We start from the raw sequence: 18,449 nt of genomic DNA, 5'->3' as shown, positions 1-18,449 counted from the left end.
CCTTGGCAGCCAGGGAAAACCGATGGAGGAATAGACCCCAAATCTCAATCAGGAACTCTACCTTCAAAAGGCTCTAAGAGTGTGCACACACACAAACACACATGCACGCCGTTAATAAGGAGAACATGTGGAGTTCTCTTTTCTCTGCTTTCTCGCTGTTTTTCTTCCAACACACTGCAGTAGCAGCTTCGGTACTGATTGGCCAAAGTTTACTCCTTAAGGCACATGTTTAAACTATGGCGAACCTTTGTAAGCCCAACAGAAGATTCTGTTTGTTAGCCCAAGACCAAGAAGAAGTCCTTACCGTGTCATCAGATTATACCTGACAGAAGCTGCCTTTGCATTTGTAGCAGTGTATTTTACTGGGACCTTATTTCATCTCATTCCACTGGTATTTTTCCCAGCCTCATTCCAGGAGAGAGCCAGGTGTTCATACCTTGGCTCTAAAAGCAACTGGTATTCATACCTGTGGGTGGACCCCCTCCTGGAGTTAGTCTTTCAAAGGGCTCAGCTTTGGAAAGCAGAGAGGATGGTGGTGAAGGCAGATGTTGAAGGAGCTGAAGTGACTGACAAGAGGACAGTGATGGCCCTTCCCAGACCTGGGTGTCCTCTAGGAAATTAAGATATCATTGAATTCCTTGCAGGACCACAAGGATGTGACTGGGCCTTGAAAACAAAGTGGTAGCCTGATGCACTTAGGCTATATTTTGGACCAGGGACTTGTCAAAGAGCATTCTTTCAAAGGTGTGCACAACAACATGAAACTGCTAAAATTCAAGGGTCCGGGTGAGGTTGGAGAATGAGCTTATGTGAAGTAAGGAGTCAGGGACCCGAAAGTCTGAGACTATTGGCTATCCTGGGGCAGGAAAGGAATCCCCAGCCATGGTAAAGATTAAATTTCCCCATCTCCATAGGATGAGTTCTCAAAGCACAGTATAGATCAAGTTGACCTACAATTTCATTAAAAGACACATCTTATGCCCATGTATAGAAATAAAATGTGCAAGTGTTACTTAATTGTAAGCAGATTATTTTGTGTGCAGAACAAATGCATAAGAAGAAGGCAAATATCCATTCTGAAGCTCAGTTGATGGCTATTTCGTTAGCCCAGGCAGGAGATGAATGTGGTAAGAGTAGAATGGAAGACAGATTAAAGCTGTAACAGTCATATTTGGCATGGCACCGGTGGTCTGCTCATTGCCTTTAATGATTTGATGAGGTTCAAGTCTTTGAGGCTCTGTCCTAATCAGGGAAGGTTCTGCTTTGCACGAAGTCAGAGAATAACTAGTATGTTTGGAAAATGGGTTAGTAGTTTATCTGGCTGATAAACCCATGTTTATCAAATGGAGTGAGTGACTTAGTTTGGGAAATAAGTGGTTATATTTGAATGAATGGAAATAGGAAAGTCAAAGTGAATCAAAAGAAGAAGGAATGAACATCCCAGGCCTATGATATGGAGCATCTTGAAGCAAGAAAAAATGATCCTGAAAAACCAAGTAATGATAAGAAGCTAGAAAAGCAAGCAGCAGTCAGATCACGCAGGGTCTTGGAGCCAAATCAAGGACTGTGAAATTTGGTCCTAAGATGACGAGGAATCTATGAGAATTTTAACATCATTTACATTTACATTTGTAAAGTGCTTTCTGGCTGCTGAATGGAGAATGCATTGAATTAGGAAAAGATCAGGCTCAAAAAAACAAGTTAGAAGATTATTGCACTAATTCTGGTTAACGTAAGGCTGCCTGCCCTGGGGTGATTGTTGTGAAGATAATATGAAGTAAGTGAAATAACTTGGGAAAATATTTAGAGAGCATGCCAGTTAGGGCCTGATGACTGATTGGAGGGCAGCTTGGGGTCATGGAGAAGGAGGAAGCTTTGACTCTGATGACGTGGATGAATGCCGATGGTACTGTTAAGAAACATTAGAGACCTACTTGATGTTTCAGGGATAGATAGATTAGGCGTTAAGTTTGACACACATAGTGTTTAAAAAGCCTCTTATAGGCTGGGCGCGGTGGCTCAAAGTAATTCCAGCACTTTGGGAGGCTGAGGCAGGCAGATCATGAGGTCAGGAGATCGAGACCATCCTGGCTAACACGATGAAACTCCGTCTCTACTAAAAATATTAAAAAAAAAAAAGCCTCTTGTAAAGAGACAGAGTCCTTGCCTGGGGTCATTGGTCTAATCAAATCTCTTGGGGACCGGACGCAGTGGCTCACACCTGTAATCCCAGCACTTTGGGAGGCCGAGGCGAGCAGATCACTTGAGGTCAGGAATGTGAGACCAGCCTGGCCAGCATGGTGAAACCCCATCTCTACTAAAAATACAATACTTAGCAGGACATGGTGGAGCATGCCTGTAATCTCAACTACTCAGGAAGCTGAGGCAGGAGAATCACTTGAACCTGGAGGCGGAAGTTGCAGTGAGCCAAGATGGCACCACTATACTCCAGTCTGGGTGACAGAGTGAGACTCCATCTAAAAAATAAAATAAAATCTGTTGGGGAATATTGGATCATTTAAGTGGTGAGCTAAGGATGATAGGCAATCTTATCTTTTCAATAATGTTGATCTGTTTTGAATAATTATCAACTTATTTCTTTGCTTTGTTATTTAAATTATCACTTCTCCCTTTACACCAGTGCTATGCTCAACGTAGCTCACTTGAATAATTTGTCTACACTGTAGTGAGTTTTACACAATGGATATTTCTTTGACATCGAGTATGTATACACTTCTAATTTAGAGAATGATTTTACAGAGTATTGAACATACACACATCAGGAAAAAGAGACTTAAACTTGTCTGTTATTTTTCCATATTATGATACATTCCACCAAAATGTCTGAAACTTCTGAGTGATGAACGATTTTCTTTTCCTCAGCACCTGCCAGCATCATTACTTCTTTCTTACCCTGGTCCTTAGTACCTGTATCGCCCTTTCCAATCGGTTGGTTACTGTGATGCAGGCTAGAACATTTTAAGTAAAGAAATCAGTGTGTCAAAATAGCCCTATATATTCCTTTTCATGCATCTTTAGTTGAAATCATTAACAGATCCGGGGGAACGTTACTCAGCATGAGTCACATAGGGGGTCAGGAAGAGCATATTTACGTGGTCAAAAGCAACGTCTTCGGAAGGATATCTCAGATCAGTATCCACCTGGTCCGACTGCTCCTCCAACCCTCATTACACTTGGCTGTTGAACTTTTCTGTCTTTTCTGCTCATGTCAAGTAAAAAACTAAATTTAATAAGCAGAAGATTACATGGATAAAACAATGCAAAACAAACCCTCATGGTACAATAGAAAGCACAAGAGAAAGGTGTCACATCGACTTGAGCAGGTCAGAGCAGACAATGGCTTTTTACTGTACCTAGAAAAATCGAATGGCTGAATACATAATAAAACCAATACTCAGATTAAATATGTGGCAGTCAGACAAACTATAGAGATTTGTAAGCCTAATAAGTATCCTCATGTGTTTTATATTTAGAAAAGTGAATGTATTTGTAGTGTTAAAATTCTATCTGCATTGTTTCTTATAGGCACCACGGTACCAGCACTGCTGAACAGTACTTCCAACCAACTCTACCTGCATTTCCAATCGGACATTAGTGTGGCAGCTGCTGGTTTCCACCTGGAATACAAAAGTAAGGTCAACTCTTTCTGCATACAGCTTTCACTGTTATACTGAGTCATTTTTTAAAGAAAAAATGAATCATGCTCTTATTAAACAGTGAAATATTGTTCTATAACTGTGTAAGACTTGCATGAAATTGAGTCTTATGAAAACTGTCTCTATGAAATACATAAGCCAGGTGCGGTGGCTCATGCCTGTAATCACAGCATGTTGGGAGGCAGAGGTGGACGGATCACCAGAGATCAGGTGTTCAAGACCAGCCTGTCCAACATGGAGAAACCCCATCTCTACTAAAATAATAATAATACTAATACAAAATAAAAAATTAACCGGGCATGGTGACAGGCACCTGTAATCCCAGCTACCTAAGAGGCTGAGGCAGGAGAATCACTTGAACCTGGGAGGCAGAGGTTGCAGTGAGCCAAGATTGCCCCACTGCACTCCAGCCTGGGTGGCAGAGCGACATTCTGTTTTAAAAACAAACAAAAAGAAATATATATTACAAGAGACAAATTAATGGGTAAATGTATAAGTCTGAATCTGGAGTGATTAGATACAACAACTGCTATAATTTCAGGTTGTTTGCATTAAAAAGCACAAAAATGAACCATTGTAATATTACTAGTTTTTTATGAGTTATTAAAAAATACTCATATTAGCATCCCAAAAACGTGGACAATCCTACTTTCTGCCTAGATTATAGTCATAAGCCTCTTCTATTTCTAGTCTCAAAGGCACTTAAAGTAAGAACTAGCAGAGAGCTGCTGCTCCGGTGCCTGCATTTGCGTATTACTCATTTTAATTGGAAGAAGGCATCGCACAGTAGACTCTAACCTTTTAGAGATGGATGTGAGACTGAGTTAATAGTCTGATAAATGGAATGACAAAGGTCGAATTCACAAATCTTTTTTGGCGTTTGGTTATGTAGGTAAACCTTGTAAAAGCGAAATAAGAATTTCCAATGAGTAAGGTTTATTTTAGGACCTGTTTTCAAGTACTAAAAATGTTTAACGTTGATATTCATCTCCTTTAATAAGCAGTTGCAAATAAGCAAATACATGGATAAGCTTTAATAAGTGATCTTTTGAATTGAGATAAACCGTTTGCGAGGATGTAAATGCATGCATATTTTTGAAAGGCCAGATTTCCAGCTGATGATAAATATTCTAAGCCAGGCACAAACCACAGGGCTGTTTCACATTCTGGTTAAATTTTCCTGCTTATTATGGGCATTTGTATGCAAGTTTATCTCAGTTTATATGAATAGGACTACTTCAGTGACAGTGTAAAATGATCCTGTGGATGTTACTTATGTAGGATGTGTCTGGAAAAATCTGCTACTTTGATATACTTTGTGAATCTCTGTAGATAGAAAAACATAAGCCTTATTTATGATAGTATTTAAAAATTCACTAATAGTTTCAGAGGAGTTAGTACGGATGAATGCTCTTATTCTCAAAGTTATCCTGTAGCATCTGGGCTTTTATTCATTTGTCTTGCAAAGAAGTGCTAGTGAAATAATTCATCTATGCTTATTATTATATACAGTGAGATATGCACTTACCTGGGCTTCAGCGCCATCAGTATAATTATCTACATTTCTCTTTCTTCCTAGACAATATCATTCATTTAAAAAGAGAGACTAACATATTTCTCATTCAGATGAACTTTGAGAATCCAAGCTTTTGTTTAATTATTTAATGTATTTTTTAAATTGGGCTAAACATAATGCTCCATTTTTATTTATTTTCTTTTTCAAGTGGTTGTTTTTGATGCTAACACCATTCTGATAGTTTATGCCATTCGAGTATTAAGAGGAACTCATTTCTCTGTTCTTATTCTTCGTGCCAGAATTTGAAATAGAGATTATAGAAAGTATTTGTAGAATTAACCTTACTACAATTAGCATCAGATGGTATAAGGACTGTTGATGTAAATCACCAAAAGTTTTTCTGATATCTTAAAGTTGTTGACATATTTTTGCATTTAGTTTAAGATATGGACTGCCAATCTACAAATCTCTAAATTCAGATTTTTCAGCAGAGTTTATGTCCGTGAAATAAAAATGGAAAAAACAGTAGGCACTTACTCTGTGCCAGGTCTTGCTCTAAACTTGTTACCGTTTTTTACTTATTTGTACTTAAAACTGCCCTATATTTTTGAAGTCTGCTCAGTTTTTCCAAATGAAGAAGCATAGCATAGAGCATTTTTAGCCTTCCTGGGTCCTAGCCACACTGTTAAAAACAGACGGCATGCAGAGGCAGGCATGAAAAGTGCATTTGATTACAAATACCATTTACTGAGTACCTTGCAAGCTATCCAGACTACCCTATCAGGAAGGTGACGTACAGATGGCTGTTTTACAAACGATGACACCAGTTCTCTCTGAAAACTGTCTGGAGAATCAAGGAGCTTGTGAGTCCATACTGAGGATCAAGTTTGCCTGGTTCTAAAACCTGTGCCATGAAGGCTTATCTACATCTACTTCCATCTCAGGAGTTCTTTTCTCATACAGAAGTGAAAACTAGGCCCCCTTAACCATAGTACATCCACATGGACACTGGTGGAAATTTCTCAAACAAACACCAAACACTTATATTTGAAAGATGGGCTGTAAAATAGTATTGATAGCAAAAGCAATTCCCAGAAGGTCTGGTTTAATGTATGCGATCTAGATTCTCTGTGATCTTACAGAATCCAAGTAAAAGCAAAAAAGATCAGCACCTTTGCATTGTCAATATATTCTGCAGCCATTTAGTCTTTGTTCACGTTATTTAACTTAACTGGACATTGGAGAATTGACACAGGTGTCACTCTTGCTCTGCGTTCTCTTCTAAAGAAAACCAATGAAACCAAAACAAAACACATATCCAAATATCTTAGATCGCAACTATGTGAACAGTGATAATATTGGTTTATCCTGGAAATTACAAAGCCTAACCTCAAGGTGTACAGGATGGATCTTACTGCTGGGCAAGAAGGTGACAGTGACTATTTTTGAACTCAGTATTGATCTGGTGGAAGCTGGTGGGAGGAACAACAGGATCGAACACACGGGCCCCAAGATTGGAGTGTTTCTATTTACCCCATCTGGTTTTTTATTATTTCTTCCACATTCTCTGACAGCTTTTGGTGTAATTAAGTATTTTTATTGCCCCAGTTATCCCTACTATGGGCTTATTAGGTAAGGTTTTTTAATATTGTCATGGTCTCCTAGAGATTGAAACACACCTTTTATAGAGTAGAGCTTACCTTCAAATAATCTTATGTCACTTTATGTATAATATGAGAACCTGAAACAGTTAGTTTTGCTGCTCCCCTGTAGTAGTTCAAGATTTGTGTTTCCTAAGAGCAAAGCTTCAGGGACATGCATGGTGTTTCAAGCCCTCTCGTAACAGAGCCTCCGCACTGGAGGCTGGGAGAGCTCTTTCTGGGCTCCAGCTGTGCCCCCAGCCTTTCTTATAGTCCCCTGATAGAGGCCTCTGGATGGAACGGCAGACTCCCCTTGCATCTGGGTCCAGAGCCACACAAGGCCCAGGCTCCACTTGCAGCAGTTGACACACGTTAAGGAGATGGTTCTTTTCTGGTCACCTTTCCCCATTGTTTCACTGCACACATAGCATGTGGGTCTCGTCTCTTCTGGGGGAGTTTGTCCTTTAGACATGAGGTCACCAAGTCAGGCATGGTGGCTTACGCTTGTAATCCAAGCACTTTGGGAGGCTGTGGTGAGTGGATTGCTTGAGCCCAGAAGTTCAAGACCAGCCTGGGCAACATGGCAAAACCTCATCTCTATAAAAACTACAAAATTAGCTAGGCACGGTGGCCTCACCTGTAGTCCTAGCTACTCAGGAGGCTGAGGTGGGACAATCACTTGAGCCCAGGAGGCTGAGGCTACAGACAGCTATGATTGCACCACTGCACTCTAGCCTAGGAGACAGAGCAAGACCGTGTCAAGAGAAAAGAAAAGAAAAGAAAAAAAAGGAAGACAAGAAAGAAAGAGAAGGAAGGAAGGAAGGAAGGAAGGAAGGAAGGAAGGAAGGAAGGAAGGAAGGAAGGAAGGAAGGAAAGAAAGAAAGAAAGAGAGAGAGAGAAAGAAAAGAAGAGGAAGAGGAGTACAAGGAGGAGGAGAGGGAAGAAGAAAGGAGAGGAGAAGAGAGGAGAGGAGAGGCAAAAAACAGACAGACAAAAAAGGAAATGAGGTCACCTGGGTACGTGCCACGCAGCTCCCAGATGGGTTCAAGAAAAGCTATCATTTTATAGTTTAGTATTTTTACATTGTTGAAGTAGGAGGGATGTTTTATTTTGCAGATTTCTACATCCCAAGTGGATGGGATTTTTACATTGTTCTAATTCACAGGGTTTTACAATTTAAGGATTTGAAAACTTCTCTAGTAGGTTTTAAAATCACTCTAGAAATTTTAAGGGTCTTAGGGGTTTGAAAATTGCCCTAGTTCAAGGATAGTTATACGAATACTAAAATATTTTTTAGGTTAACTGTGAAGAAGCTTTTCTTGAATGCTCATTTTAAAATGAAATCTATCTATCTGTCTCCCACATAACTTTAACATAGTGATGGATTTCATCATAACTGTGAAAACATTCAGAGATGTTCACAGATAAATTACAGAATTAAATTTAATGTGTATTCTCATTAAAGATTAATTATTAGCAGAATGGGCCGGGCGCGGTGGCTCAAGCCTGTAATCCCAGCACTTTGGGAGGCCGAGACAGGCGGATCACGAGGCCAGGAGATCGAGAGACGATCCCGGCGAACACGGTGAAACCCCGTCTCTACTAAAAAATACAAAAAAACTAGCCGGGCGAGGTGGCGGGCGCCTGTAGTCCCAGCTACTCGGGAGGCTGAGGCAGGAGAATGGCGTAAACCCGGGAGGCGGAGCTTGCAGTGAGCTGAGATCCGGCCACTGCACTCCAGCCTGGGTGACAGAGCAAGACTCCGTCTCAAAAAAAAAAAAAAAAAAACAATTATTAGCAGAATGATTCCCTCTAATTAAGGATTGCTTTGCATTTAGAGATTGCTTACAATAGAAACTATTTTGTTTTAATATATAATAATGCTTGTTTAATCACATTTTTCACTTTTAGGCCTTTTTACTAAATTTGACTATGATTATGATTCAGCTTATAGGTATTTCTGTCTTTCCAAGTTATTTCTAATTTAGCTTGCTTCTAACAAGACAGTGAAACATTAAATACCTCATCTAATGACATCTATCCAAAATTAATATTATAAACCTAATCGGTGTGTTTGAACTCAAGCAAAAGACTGCTGCAGTTATCCTAGCTTCTTTAGCGTTAATTTATGCCACTGAATCAAAATAGCTCCAAAGTAATTCTATCTATGTAAGCTTTTTATTTCACTGCCTTTCTTAAAAGGTTACTTTTTCTCCTAATTCACATTCATTACTAGGAAACCCAGTGAAGTTAACAAAATATGTTTAGAATCCATAAGATATAATACTAAGATATCCTGCAAAGCAAATTTAAGTTGCTCTTTCTTAAATAGTAGCCCAGCAGTAGACATGGTCCAATGTGGAAGCCATACTCCCACGTCTAAAGCTCTGCTCTCAGATGCAGAACCCTATGCAGAGGGAACAGGGCCTTAAACATGAAAGCCATGGCAAAGGCAACCTCAGGAAGGAATGGAGGGAGGGAGGAAAAAAAGAAAAGAAAAGAAAAGAAAAGAAAAAAAAAAGAAAGAAAGAAAGAAAGAAGGAAGGAAGGAAGGAAGGAAAGAAGGAAGGAAGGAAGGAAAGGAAGGGAGAAAAAATGGAAAGGAAGGAAGGAAGGAAAAAAAGGAAGGCAGGCAGGCAAGGAAGGCAGGCAGGAAGGGAGAAAAGGAAGAAAGGAAGGAAAGAAAGGAGGGAGGGAAGGAAGGAGGGAGAGATGGAGGGAGGGAGAGAGGGATGAAAGAAAGGAAAGAAAGAAGTAGAAGTAGAAAATCCTGATAGAAAAATTGCAGTATCATATTTACAGTATATTCTGAATAAGGTAGGAGTTTGAATCAGTGATTTGTGGTTATGAGGAAAGAAGAGATAATTGAAAGAAAACAAATATAACAACTCTTTCATTATTTGAATTGATGCTATTTCTTTACCAGGTAGGAGTAAAACTGAGACATTGTTTCTACATTTTTAGTATAGGTGAAAGTTCAAAGTATTACTTCTCTTTAGTCAAATGATTTTTATCATTATAATCTAAACATAAATATTTTGCTATTATACCTGATTTGATTCAGACTTTTATATTTTGCAATTATTAACATATGTAGATAATTTTGTGATATAGTACTACTATTTCAAAGGCACCAAGTTCAAAACTTATTATACATGATTAAGTCATTCTTGTATGTTTTTATATAATTGGTAGTTAGATATATAGTGAAAAAATATGTCATGAGTGAATAAAATTTCACTCAAAAATACATAGTTAAACATGTAAAAAAATAAATATATCTAGATTTTTTAAAGTAGTAAGGTGCCTTCTCTTTAAGTATTTGATGCAACATTAAAAAGTGTGTGCAATAAAAAAAAATATTTAACGGAAAAATTTTTAAAGGCAGCCAAACCAAAGAAAAAGATGTAAATATATTAGACACCTAGATTTTTAAAATATTATTAGGCTTTACATTTAGCTTTAAATGTTCTGACAATAAAATCATAAAAGGAAATAGTATGTACTTATATAATTATCTTTTTGAAAAGAAAACACAGTAATTAAGAGAGAGAACCTCTTTCTTAGTTCTGTATTCTAAAAGGTACTTGTTGTTTATGAGAATATAGTCTTTTAAAAATTTTTCTAGAAAATATAGAAGTGATCTTTATGTCTCAATTTTTATTGTTTGTTTTTTGAGACAGAATCTCACTCTGTGGCCCAGGCTGGAGGGCAGTGGCATGATCTCAGCTCACTGCAGCCTCAACCTCTTGGGCTTAAGCAATCCTCTCACCTCAGCCTCTGGAATAGCTGGGACGGAAACTGAATGCCACCACACTCAGCTCATTTTTTGTATTCTTAATAGAGACAGGGTTTTACCATGTTGCCCAGGCTAGTCACAAGTTCCTGAGCTTAAGCCATCTTCCTACCTCAGCCTCCCAAAGTGCTGGGATCACAGGCTTAAGCCACTGTGCCCAGACTCTGTCTCAATTTTTGATATAATGTTGGGAACATAATATAATTAACTGAATTAATTTCTGCAGGTGACTATGCTGATGATTAAATTGGTCAATAGAATATTACTGTGAAGTCATGCTTCTTATGAATGTGCCATTAAAATACTTCCTTAATTCTTGTTTTTAGTGATTAAGTATGAGCTACATTTCATTTCCTCATCTCAACACAGGTACCTAGAAGGAAGTATCTAAATGAGGATTAAAATTCTGGAAAATGCCTATGTCCTTTGAAATAAAACATACTAAACATTTTTAGCAGGACGTTGCCATAATTGAATGTAGATAACTTGGATTAGCTCCCTATAATTACAATAATCCTTATAAGTACATTCAAATTATTAATACATGCTTTCATGGCACTTAAATATTACATTAACACTACTGAGGAGAGTTCTCAATTTGAATTTTGGTGGGCATGAGTAACATCACAGGAAATGCGAGATACGGAGAAAGCAGAACTCCGATATAGCAAGTGTGTTTACAGAGATTTCATTCTGTGCACTCAGAGACAAGAGCTTACTATCTCCAACAGAGGAAGCACCGTATAAACTAGCATTCACCCCATAGTGTAATGAAATAATCTTCTTAATTGCCTCATGTTAAGACACTTACTGCATTCCAGAAGATCTTTTTCCACATATGCATTTCAAACAATTTTCCTAAGACCCACCTTCAGCTTCACAGTTTGGCCACAAAGAATGCATTCTTGTGTCCTATTAAAATTGCTTTCATTAACATCGATCAATAATTATTCATGTCTCTCTCATCCCTACTGTTCTCAGTACACCAAGGACCATGGAAGTATCTAAAACAACGTAAATTCTGGCTTCTGTCTTACATCACAGAGATTTCCAGAGCCTCTTCTGGGAATGTAAAGTCACTTCTACAATATTATTTTAGGCATTCAATATTTATTTGTGTGTTGAATGTAACACAAAAAACTAATAACAGATGAAAACTTTACTTCTACTGGTGATATTTTGGCCTTTTAACAATTACTCAATGTAAGGGACAGGTCCAAAATAAATTACCTATTGTGGGATCTGGCCAGCAGCCCACAATGCAATGGGGCTCTCTCTTAGTTCCCAGGCAGATCGGCAGGTCGAGAAATAATAGAAACACACAAGATAGTGAAAGCTGGGTCCAGGAGGGTCACTGCCTTCTGGTCCCACGGTGCCGCCCATGCACTGGATATACCAACATTTATTATTAAGTTTAGTGAGGGCGGGGGTAGGTTAGTGGGGGATTTAGGGTCATTTGATTATGAGGTGAGATGGTCACATGAGGATGAAGTAATTCTTTAACATAACATCTGTATGCAGAAGCACAGTATACAGAGATAAGAATTTACAATATAGTGTGTGCATCAGTAATTTCTAACAGAGCCTTAAAACAGAAACACAGTCTTTCCATAACCTATGATTAGCAAGATATTAATCAGCAGTAACAGTTGCAGCAAAAGCTGGTCACAAACAATCCTTAGAAACAGTACGTGAAGCTAGACAACCAGTTACACCAGAAATTCTCAGAAGGGAGTATTCCTTAACCTAAAGAGGCCTAGAAGAGCCGTGGCAAGAGAGGGCATTTATAGCCCTATCTTATCCATATGGACAGGCGCCCCTCATGCGTCCGTTTATAGGCTCTCCACAAGGGTCACATTCCATTCCTAGAGCTATGAACATCTGCTTTTCTGGGATAGGAATCTTGTTGATGTGAAACCTCCCTGACTGCACGTCCGTTCATAGGCTCTCTGCAGGGGGGAAGTACATCACGCACTGTTGGCTCATTCTGGCAGTCCAACCTGGCATTGTCTTTACACAATCCTGCATGCAATTTTGTATTTACAATAATCAGGAGCATTTCATCTTTTATTCCATAGCAATAGTTTCAGGGGGTCTCCCTACAATTACCTAATCACATGGTGCTTCAGTTGACGTCCTTCCTAAATAAAATGATTGAAATAAAGTTGTCCTTGACAAGTCTTTGGAGTTTCCATTGTAATGTATTTGACAAGGCAGGGGCAGGGGCGGGCTTATCCTACAATCACTTCTCGGGACAGCCACTTACGATTCCCTCAATTATTTAAGAGGTAGATCCTATGAGTAACGTCATGCACTTACAAGCTGAACTCCTGGTTAATGCTTCAGAAAATCATCAATCATGAAACAAATTTTGCTGCTTCTCACTCCACTGCTGTTTTAGAATGTTACCCATGTGGGAAAGGGTTTCACTGGAAATTGACAACTGCCATTGGGTGCATCTGCCCTTGTGCCTCATGGGAGATGATGTTTGGTTTGTTTTTCGTTAGGAATGACCTTCGCAGAGCGCATGTGGGCCTTCCTCACAACTCCCCTGAGGGTGATTCTTTCTCCATTCCCCTTCCCTGCCCCGCTTAAGTGTCCTGTAGGTTCCCTACGTGCACCACCGATTTCACACACTCCACTCATATGTCCCGCTCTGCCCTCTTGACTCTGTAAGTAGAGTCACAACCAGACAACAAGATCAATGTGGTCTCTGCTAATGTCAAATTTACATTCTTGAGGTGGGGGCACAATTAGAAAGAAAATACCTAAATCTGGTTGTAGGTTATAAGCACCTTGAAGCAAATTGGCAGGGTTCTGAGGTGCAGATGACAGCAGAACCTCAGATTAAAAGTATCCCTGGAAAGAAAATGAGCAGTAGTCAGCCATAAAAACACTTAGGAAAAAAAACGCTGTAATTGAAATAAAATATCAATACAGAGACCCCAGGTGGAAAAGAACCTAGCACATTTGTGAAACAAAACAAACAAACCAGGAAGGGCTGTGAGCAATCAGAAAAGGAAGAAAATGAAGAAAAGGAAAGAAACGAGGTTGAAAAAGGGGGGCAAGAGCCACAGTGCGCAGTACGTTGTAGCCCAGGATTTATTCTAAGAGTAATTGGAAGTCATTGACTCTACATAGTTCTGAGACAGGCAAGGACTCGATTTACTGCATAAGGCAACTCTTAGGATTTTGTAGATCCTTAAGTTTTTGAGTAAGTTTACTTTCATTAAATATGATATCATTTAGTTAGGTATAGCCTTTGGGAACAGAAGCATGCTACAGAAAGGAAAACTGTTGAGTCACAGTGGGTTTCTGAGCCCAAATATAGAGACATTGGATGCAAAATATTTAGCAAGTATTAAACTGGCATTATCTGAGCACACATATATCCTCTCTTCCCAAATAATAGGTCAATCTAAAAGGATGATACTAGAGAGAAGATATTTCAATAGAGACCTAGATACAGAAGTATATTGTCTCATTGACAAGTGGTGCTCACTTGAAAATTATGATTATTCTGTTTTTTAAAATCATTCCTTTGGTTTCAGGATATTTTTACTAGCTTTAGAATTCATGATGTTATTCTACCAAATTTATCTCTTGGATGTTAAAACTTGAAAGAATTCTCTATTCTACTGCAGGTCTTGCAAATTTTTCATGGTAAGTAACCAGGGAATAAAGACTCTAGAAATGGAATAAGTAATGACTAGTGGCTCTGTGACTTAGCCAACCACCAGCTAATCATTTATGAAAACTTCAGTCCCGTCATACTTTTGATCAAGACTGTAGACACAGGGGAGTGGACTTTAGACATGTAAGTGGTATTCAGGTGGTTGGTGAGTAAAGTTTTGAGTGTTAAAAAGTGAAACAGTATTTGAAGTGGAAATCAGGCTGGGATGTTTGGAGTCCCTCCACTCTCCTTCGCCAGGTTGTCGATTCTTTACGTCCTGTTGAATAAGTAAAAATGAAGTAAAAACTTTCTTTCCCAGAGGGCTTCGATCACAGTTCACCAGGAAGTCATGCGATACTTTATAAGAGATCTGTAATTGGCATTTAAGCCTTTTAAAAACTACCTTGTTAGGGCACTTGTTTATTTCTCATCTTAAAATATCTGTTCCCCCAAATCTTGTCATTCTCATGAACTGTAGTCATAAATTTCAAGTGATCTTTCTGTCCTTAACATTTTTCAACACAACACCAAGCTCAGATTTATTCCAAAATGACACTTTGATCAGATCATTAAGTATATCCTGCTAAAAATCCTTCAGTGGTTCAACATTGTGTACCCTCTTTATTCTGACATGTCTAACTCGTGTGGCAACTCGTTCATCACCCAAGTGTGTTGACTCGTTTGTTTTCATGTCATTTAATTATTAGGTAATAACATCCAATCAGTGGGAAAATGCTTTAAAGAAATCAGGGATAGATTCTGTGATCATATCTTGTTTTCGATAGTCCATTTTAAATAAAAACTTACATAGTTCACTATTTTAATGTGTGAACAATTTTTGATCTTCACTTATTTATGAACTGCTTTGTATTTCCTTTAGTTGTGCATGATGCATGAATTCATTGAAAATTAAATTCACCATGGCCATTCAAGATCTTGGAGACAGTCACCAATCTTTAGGAGCTAAAGTTAAAGAGTGAGAGAGCTGTAAACAAAAGACTTAAAATGCAGTACAGTCTGTGCTATGGGAGGGTAAAACACAAATTAGAGGTGCTGTTAGAAATAAAGCTCGGACCAGGTGCAGTGGCTCATGCCTGTAATCCCAGTACTTTGGGAGGCCAAGGTGGGCAGATCACCACGTCAGGAGATCGAGACCATCCTGGCCAACACGGTGAAACCCTGTCTCTACTAAAAATATAAAAAAATTATCCGGGTGCGGTGGCAGCGCCTGTAGTCCCAGCTACTCGGGAGGCTGAGGCAGGAGAATGGCGTGAACCCAGCAGGCGGAGCTTGCAGTGAGCTGAGATAGCGCCACTCACTCCAGCCTGGGCGACAGAGCGAGACTCCGTCTCAAAAACAACAACAACAACAACAAAAAACGAGCAAACAAAGGATTTCTCAGCAAAGCACATTTACTTTTGCACAGGAGGCTGTTTCTAGCAGGCTGGCTGCCACGAGAGCACCCCAAACAAAGGAGAATAGAAACTTTTATTCTTAACGCGACTCCTGCACCTGTCCTTTCCCCATTGGCTGGGGTCGGACCGCACAATTTAAGCTAGACTCAACTGGCTAAAGATTTAAACTTTCTTAGATGAGGTGGGCGTGTGATGGGAGAGAGGGGAGAGGAGGAAGGGGTCATCCACAGATGACTAGAGAGCCAGTCCATTCTCAAATAAGGAAAGGCATGTGAGCTGGGGCTGTGACATGTCTGGGCATGTAGCGAAACCAGAAAGAAGAAAAGGAGAAGAAAGTGGGGGGTACTTGGAATTAGAGAATAAGAAGCTGAGCAGGCTGTTTGAAAAGAAACCGTGCCATATCTCACAGGTGACTTGTTCAAACTTGTGCTATATTTCTAGCTCTAGACTCAGTGGGCTGCCCAGTCCTTTTCACTGTGATAAAAATATAAATAACATGACATTGTGTTAGCTATTGTTAAGTGTACAATTCAGTAGTTTTCAGTATACACACTTTGTTTTGTAGCCAATCTCTACAATGTTCACATCTGGCAAAACTCTGCACTCATTAAACACTAATTCTGTCTATCTGCTACCCCTAGCCCTAGGCAATCACATTTCCACTTTTTTTTCTATGATTTCGACTACTAGAGATAGTTGATATGAGTGGAATCATACAATATTTGTCTTTTTTGTGACTGGCTTATTTCACTTAGCAGCAGAATGTAGACTTTTCACTCCATTGTTTTCTTTTTCATGTTTGACGTAGTCACGTTTGTATATTTTTGCTTTTGTTGCCTGTAACTGTGGTCTCATATCAAAAAATCATTGCCAAATCCAAAATCCTGAAACTTTTCTCCTGTAGTTTCTCCTAGCATGTCAACTTGGCTGTACTGTTTGGGGTGGAGTCCGTAATTCACTGAGACTCATGATTCCTATCCATGTGTAATAGACAGGCTATGTCATTTCCTGGTTTATGACCTTGAATACATTACTCACCATCTGCCCATGAATGAGGATACTGATCCAGGTTGTTGGTGGGTGGTGCGCAGACCAAAATAGTCCTGTGACCAGAGAAATTTTGCAAACCATGTATTAAATAAACTTGATGAGAGTTCATCACTGCAGAGTTTCTCTGCACCAGTAAAATGCTAATATAATTTGTGAACCCCTGAGAGAGAGAGAGAACGTTTTACTTGCCCCAAAGGTATTTTGTCACTTCCCTTGACACCAGATACGCACTCCTTTATGCTTTGAAGAGACTGTAGGATGTAACAAGTGGAAATAATAGAAATAGCTTTTATGGTAGATGTCAAAGCTGCCAACAGTTTACAGATGAGACAAAATCTTTTTACCTCTACAAACAATCTAAACTTCCCAGATGATAAATTAAACAGTAGTTTATTTTCTTTCTTAAGGTACTATGTTATTAATGGCGTTTTCTGTATGGATTTTTTGTGTGTGTGATGAAGACTTACTGACTCCTTACACACTGTGGCGTAGAAGTCTGGGTGCAGAGGTACACATTTATAGTTGTCTATAATCATGGCATTTGACATTTACTTCATCCATTGTCAGGCTCACATGATGTCTTCTTGGGTGACTTGGTTTCTTTCTTCACCCATGTTCCAGCATATTATCTCAACTTTAATGCAATTTTTCAAATTAAGAGTTTATAAAAATAATCATCAGCACCTCTGTGTTAGGGTGTACCATACCTACGTGCATCTAGAAAAAGAGGAATTTTCATCTGCGTGTTGTGTACCAAAGAATAATTATTTAGTTAATTACAATAAACACTATAGCCTATAAGTTGTTTTCTTTTCAAAATTGGAGAATAACCACTTATGTTCCACATAGTGTTCGTGGTCTGCCTGGGTGTTGAATACTCAGGTATCTGTACGTGCCTGTATTTTGATTTTTTGACCCTGTTTCATGCTACTCCTCTATTAATCTCTTCACTTGGGTCTGCTTCCCTCACTCTCTGTTTATCAACTTTTTTGTTTTGAGCTCTCTAGTCTGTCTGAAATATCTTTTTTTTTTTTTTCTAATTGTGATGTTTGAAAACTTTACACTCTACCAGTCATGCAAAATTGAGAAAAATTGCCCAAGGTCATTTCAGTTTGTAATATCTACAAAAGTCCCATTTGTCCTGTTCTAAGTATTTGATTAAAATTGCATGTTTATCATGTGTTCTAAAATCATTTTCATTTGGAAGATTTAAGCAAACTCTTCTCAGAATTTTACCTGATGGATTTAGAAAAATGGCTACAATAAATTCCAGGGACCTGATGAGGCTTATTGTTATATTCTGATTCTTAATGCTCACATTTTATGATCAGTGGTAGGTGAAGCCATTAAACTATTTTTGGTCAAATTAGGACACTCATCTTCTTAATGGCTGTGTTTTATATTCTTTGCTTTCATAGGCTATATTCATGGGGTTTAAAAACTTCTTTTGCTACATTCTACATCTAATTGCAACTTTACTTAGAAGCATATTTGTAAATGTCCAAATTTTAACATTGGAATTGAACACAAAATGTATCCATGGATAATATTATATAAAACACTACAGTACATAAGACTTACCTCCTTTCCCATTGCCTGTGCTTTGTTCTTTTTTGTTTAAGCGTTTCTAAATGTTTAGATTGCACGAGAATTACCTTTATGTTGTCTTCACATTTAATCAG

General features: G+C 38.7%; 1 protein-coding gene across 2 annotated transcripts in view; it reads left to right on the top strand.

Annotated features, from left to right (window-relative positions):
• The window catches only part of CSMD1 (CUB and Sushi multiple domains 1), a 2,045,798-nt gene that overhangs the window by 1,801,831 nt on the left and 225,518 nt on the right, over nucleotides 1-18,449 (top strand). For both annotated transcript variants that reach the window (XM_005562521.5, XM_065518732.2), the window contains exon 37: nucleotides 3,547-3,651. In XM_005562521.5, coding sequence (XP_005562578.3) covers nucleotides 3,547-3,651 — 105 coding nt within the window. The remainder of the gene's footprint in view (nucleotides 1-3,546; nucleotides 3,652-18,449) is intronic.

The sequence above is a fragment of the Macaca fascicularis genome, chromosome 8 (genome assembly GCF_037993035.2).
Source record: "Macaca fascicularis isolate 582-1 chromosome 8, T2T-MFA8v1.1".
In the NCBI taxonomy this organism is placed as follows: Eukaryota; Metazoa; Chordata; class Mammalia; order Primates; family Cercopithecidae; genus Macaca; species Macaca fascicularis.
The sequence above is the reverse complement of the archived record's forward strand: the minus strand, read 5'-3'. Positions and strand labels throughout refer to the sequence as shown.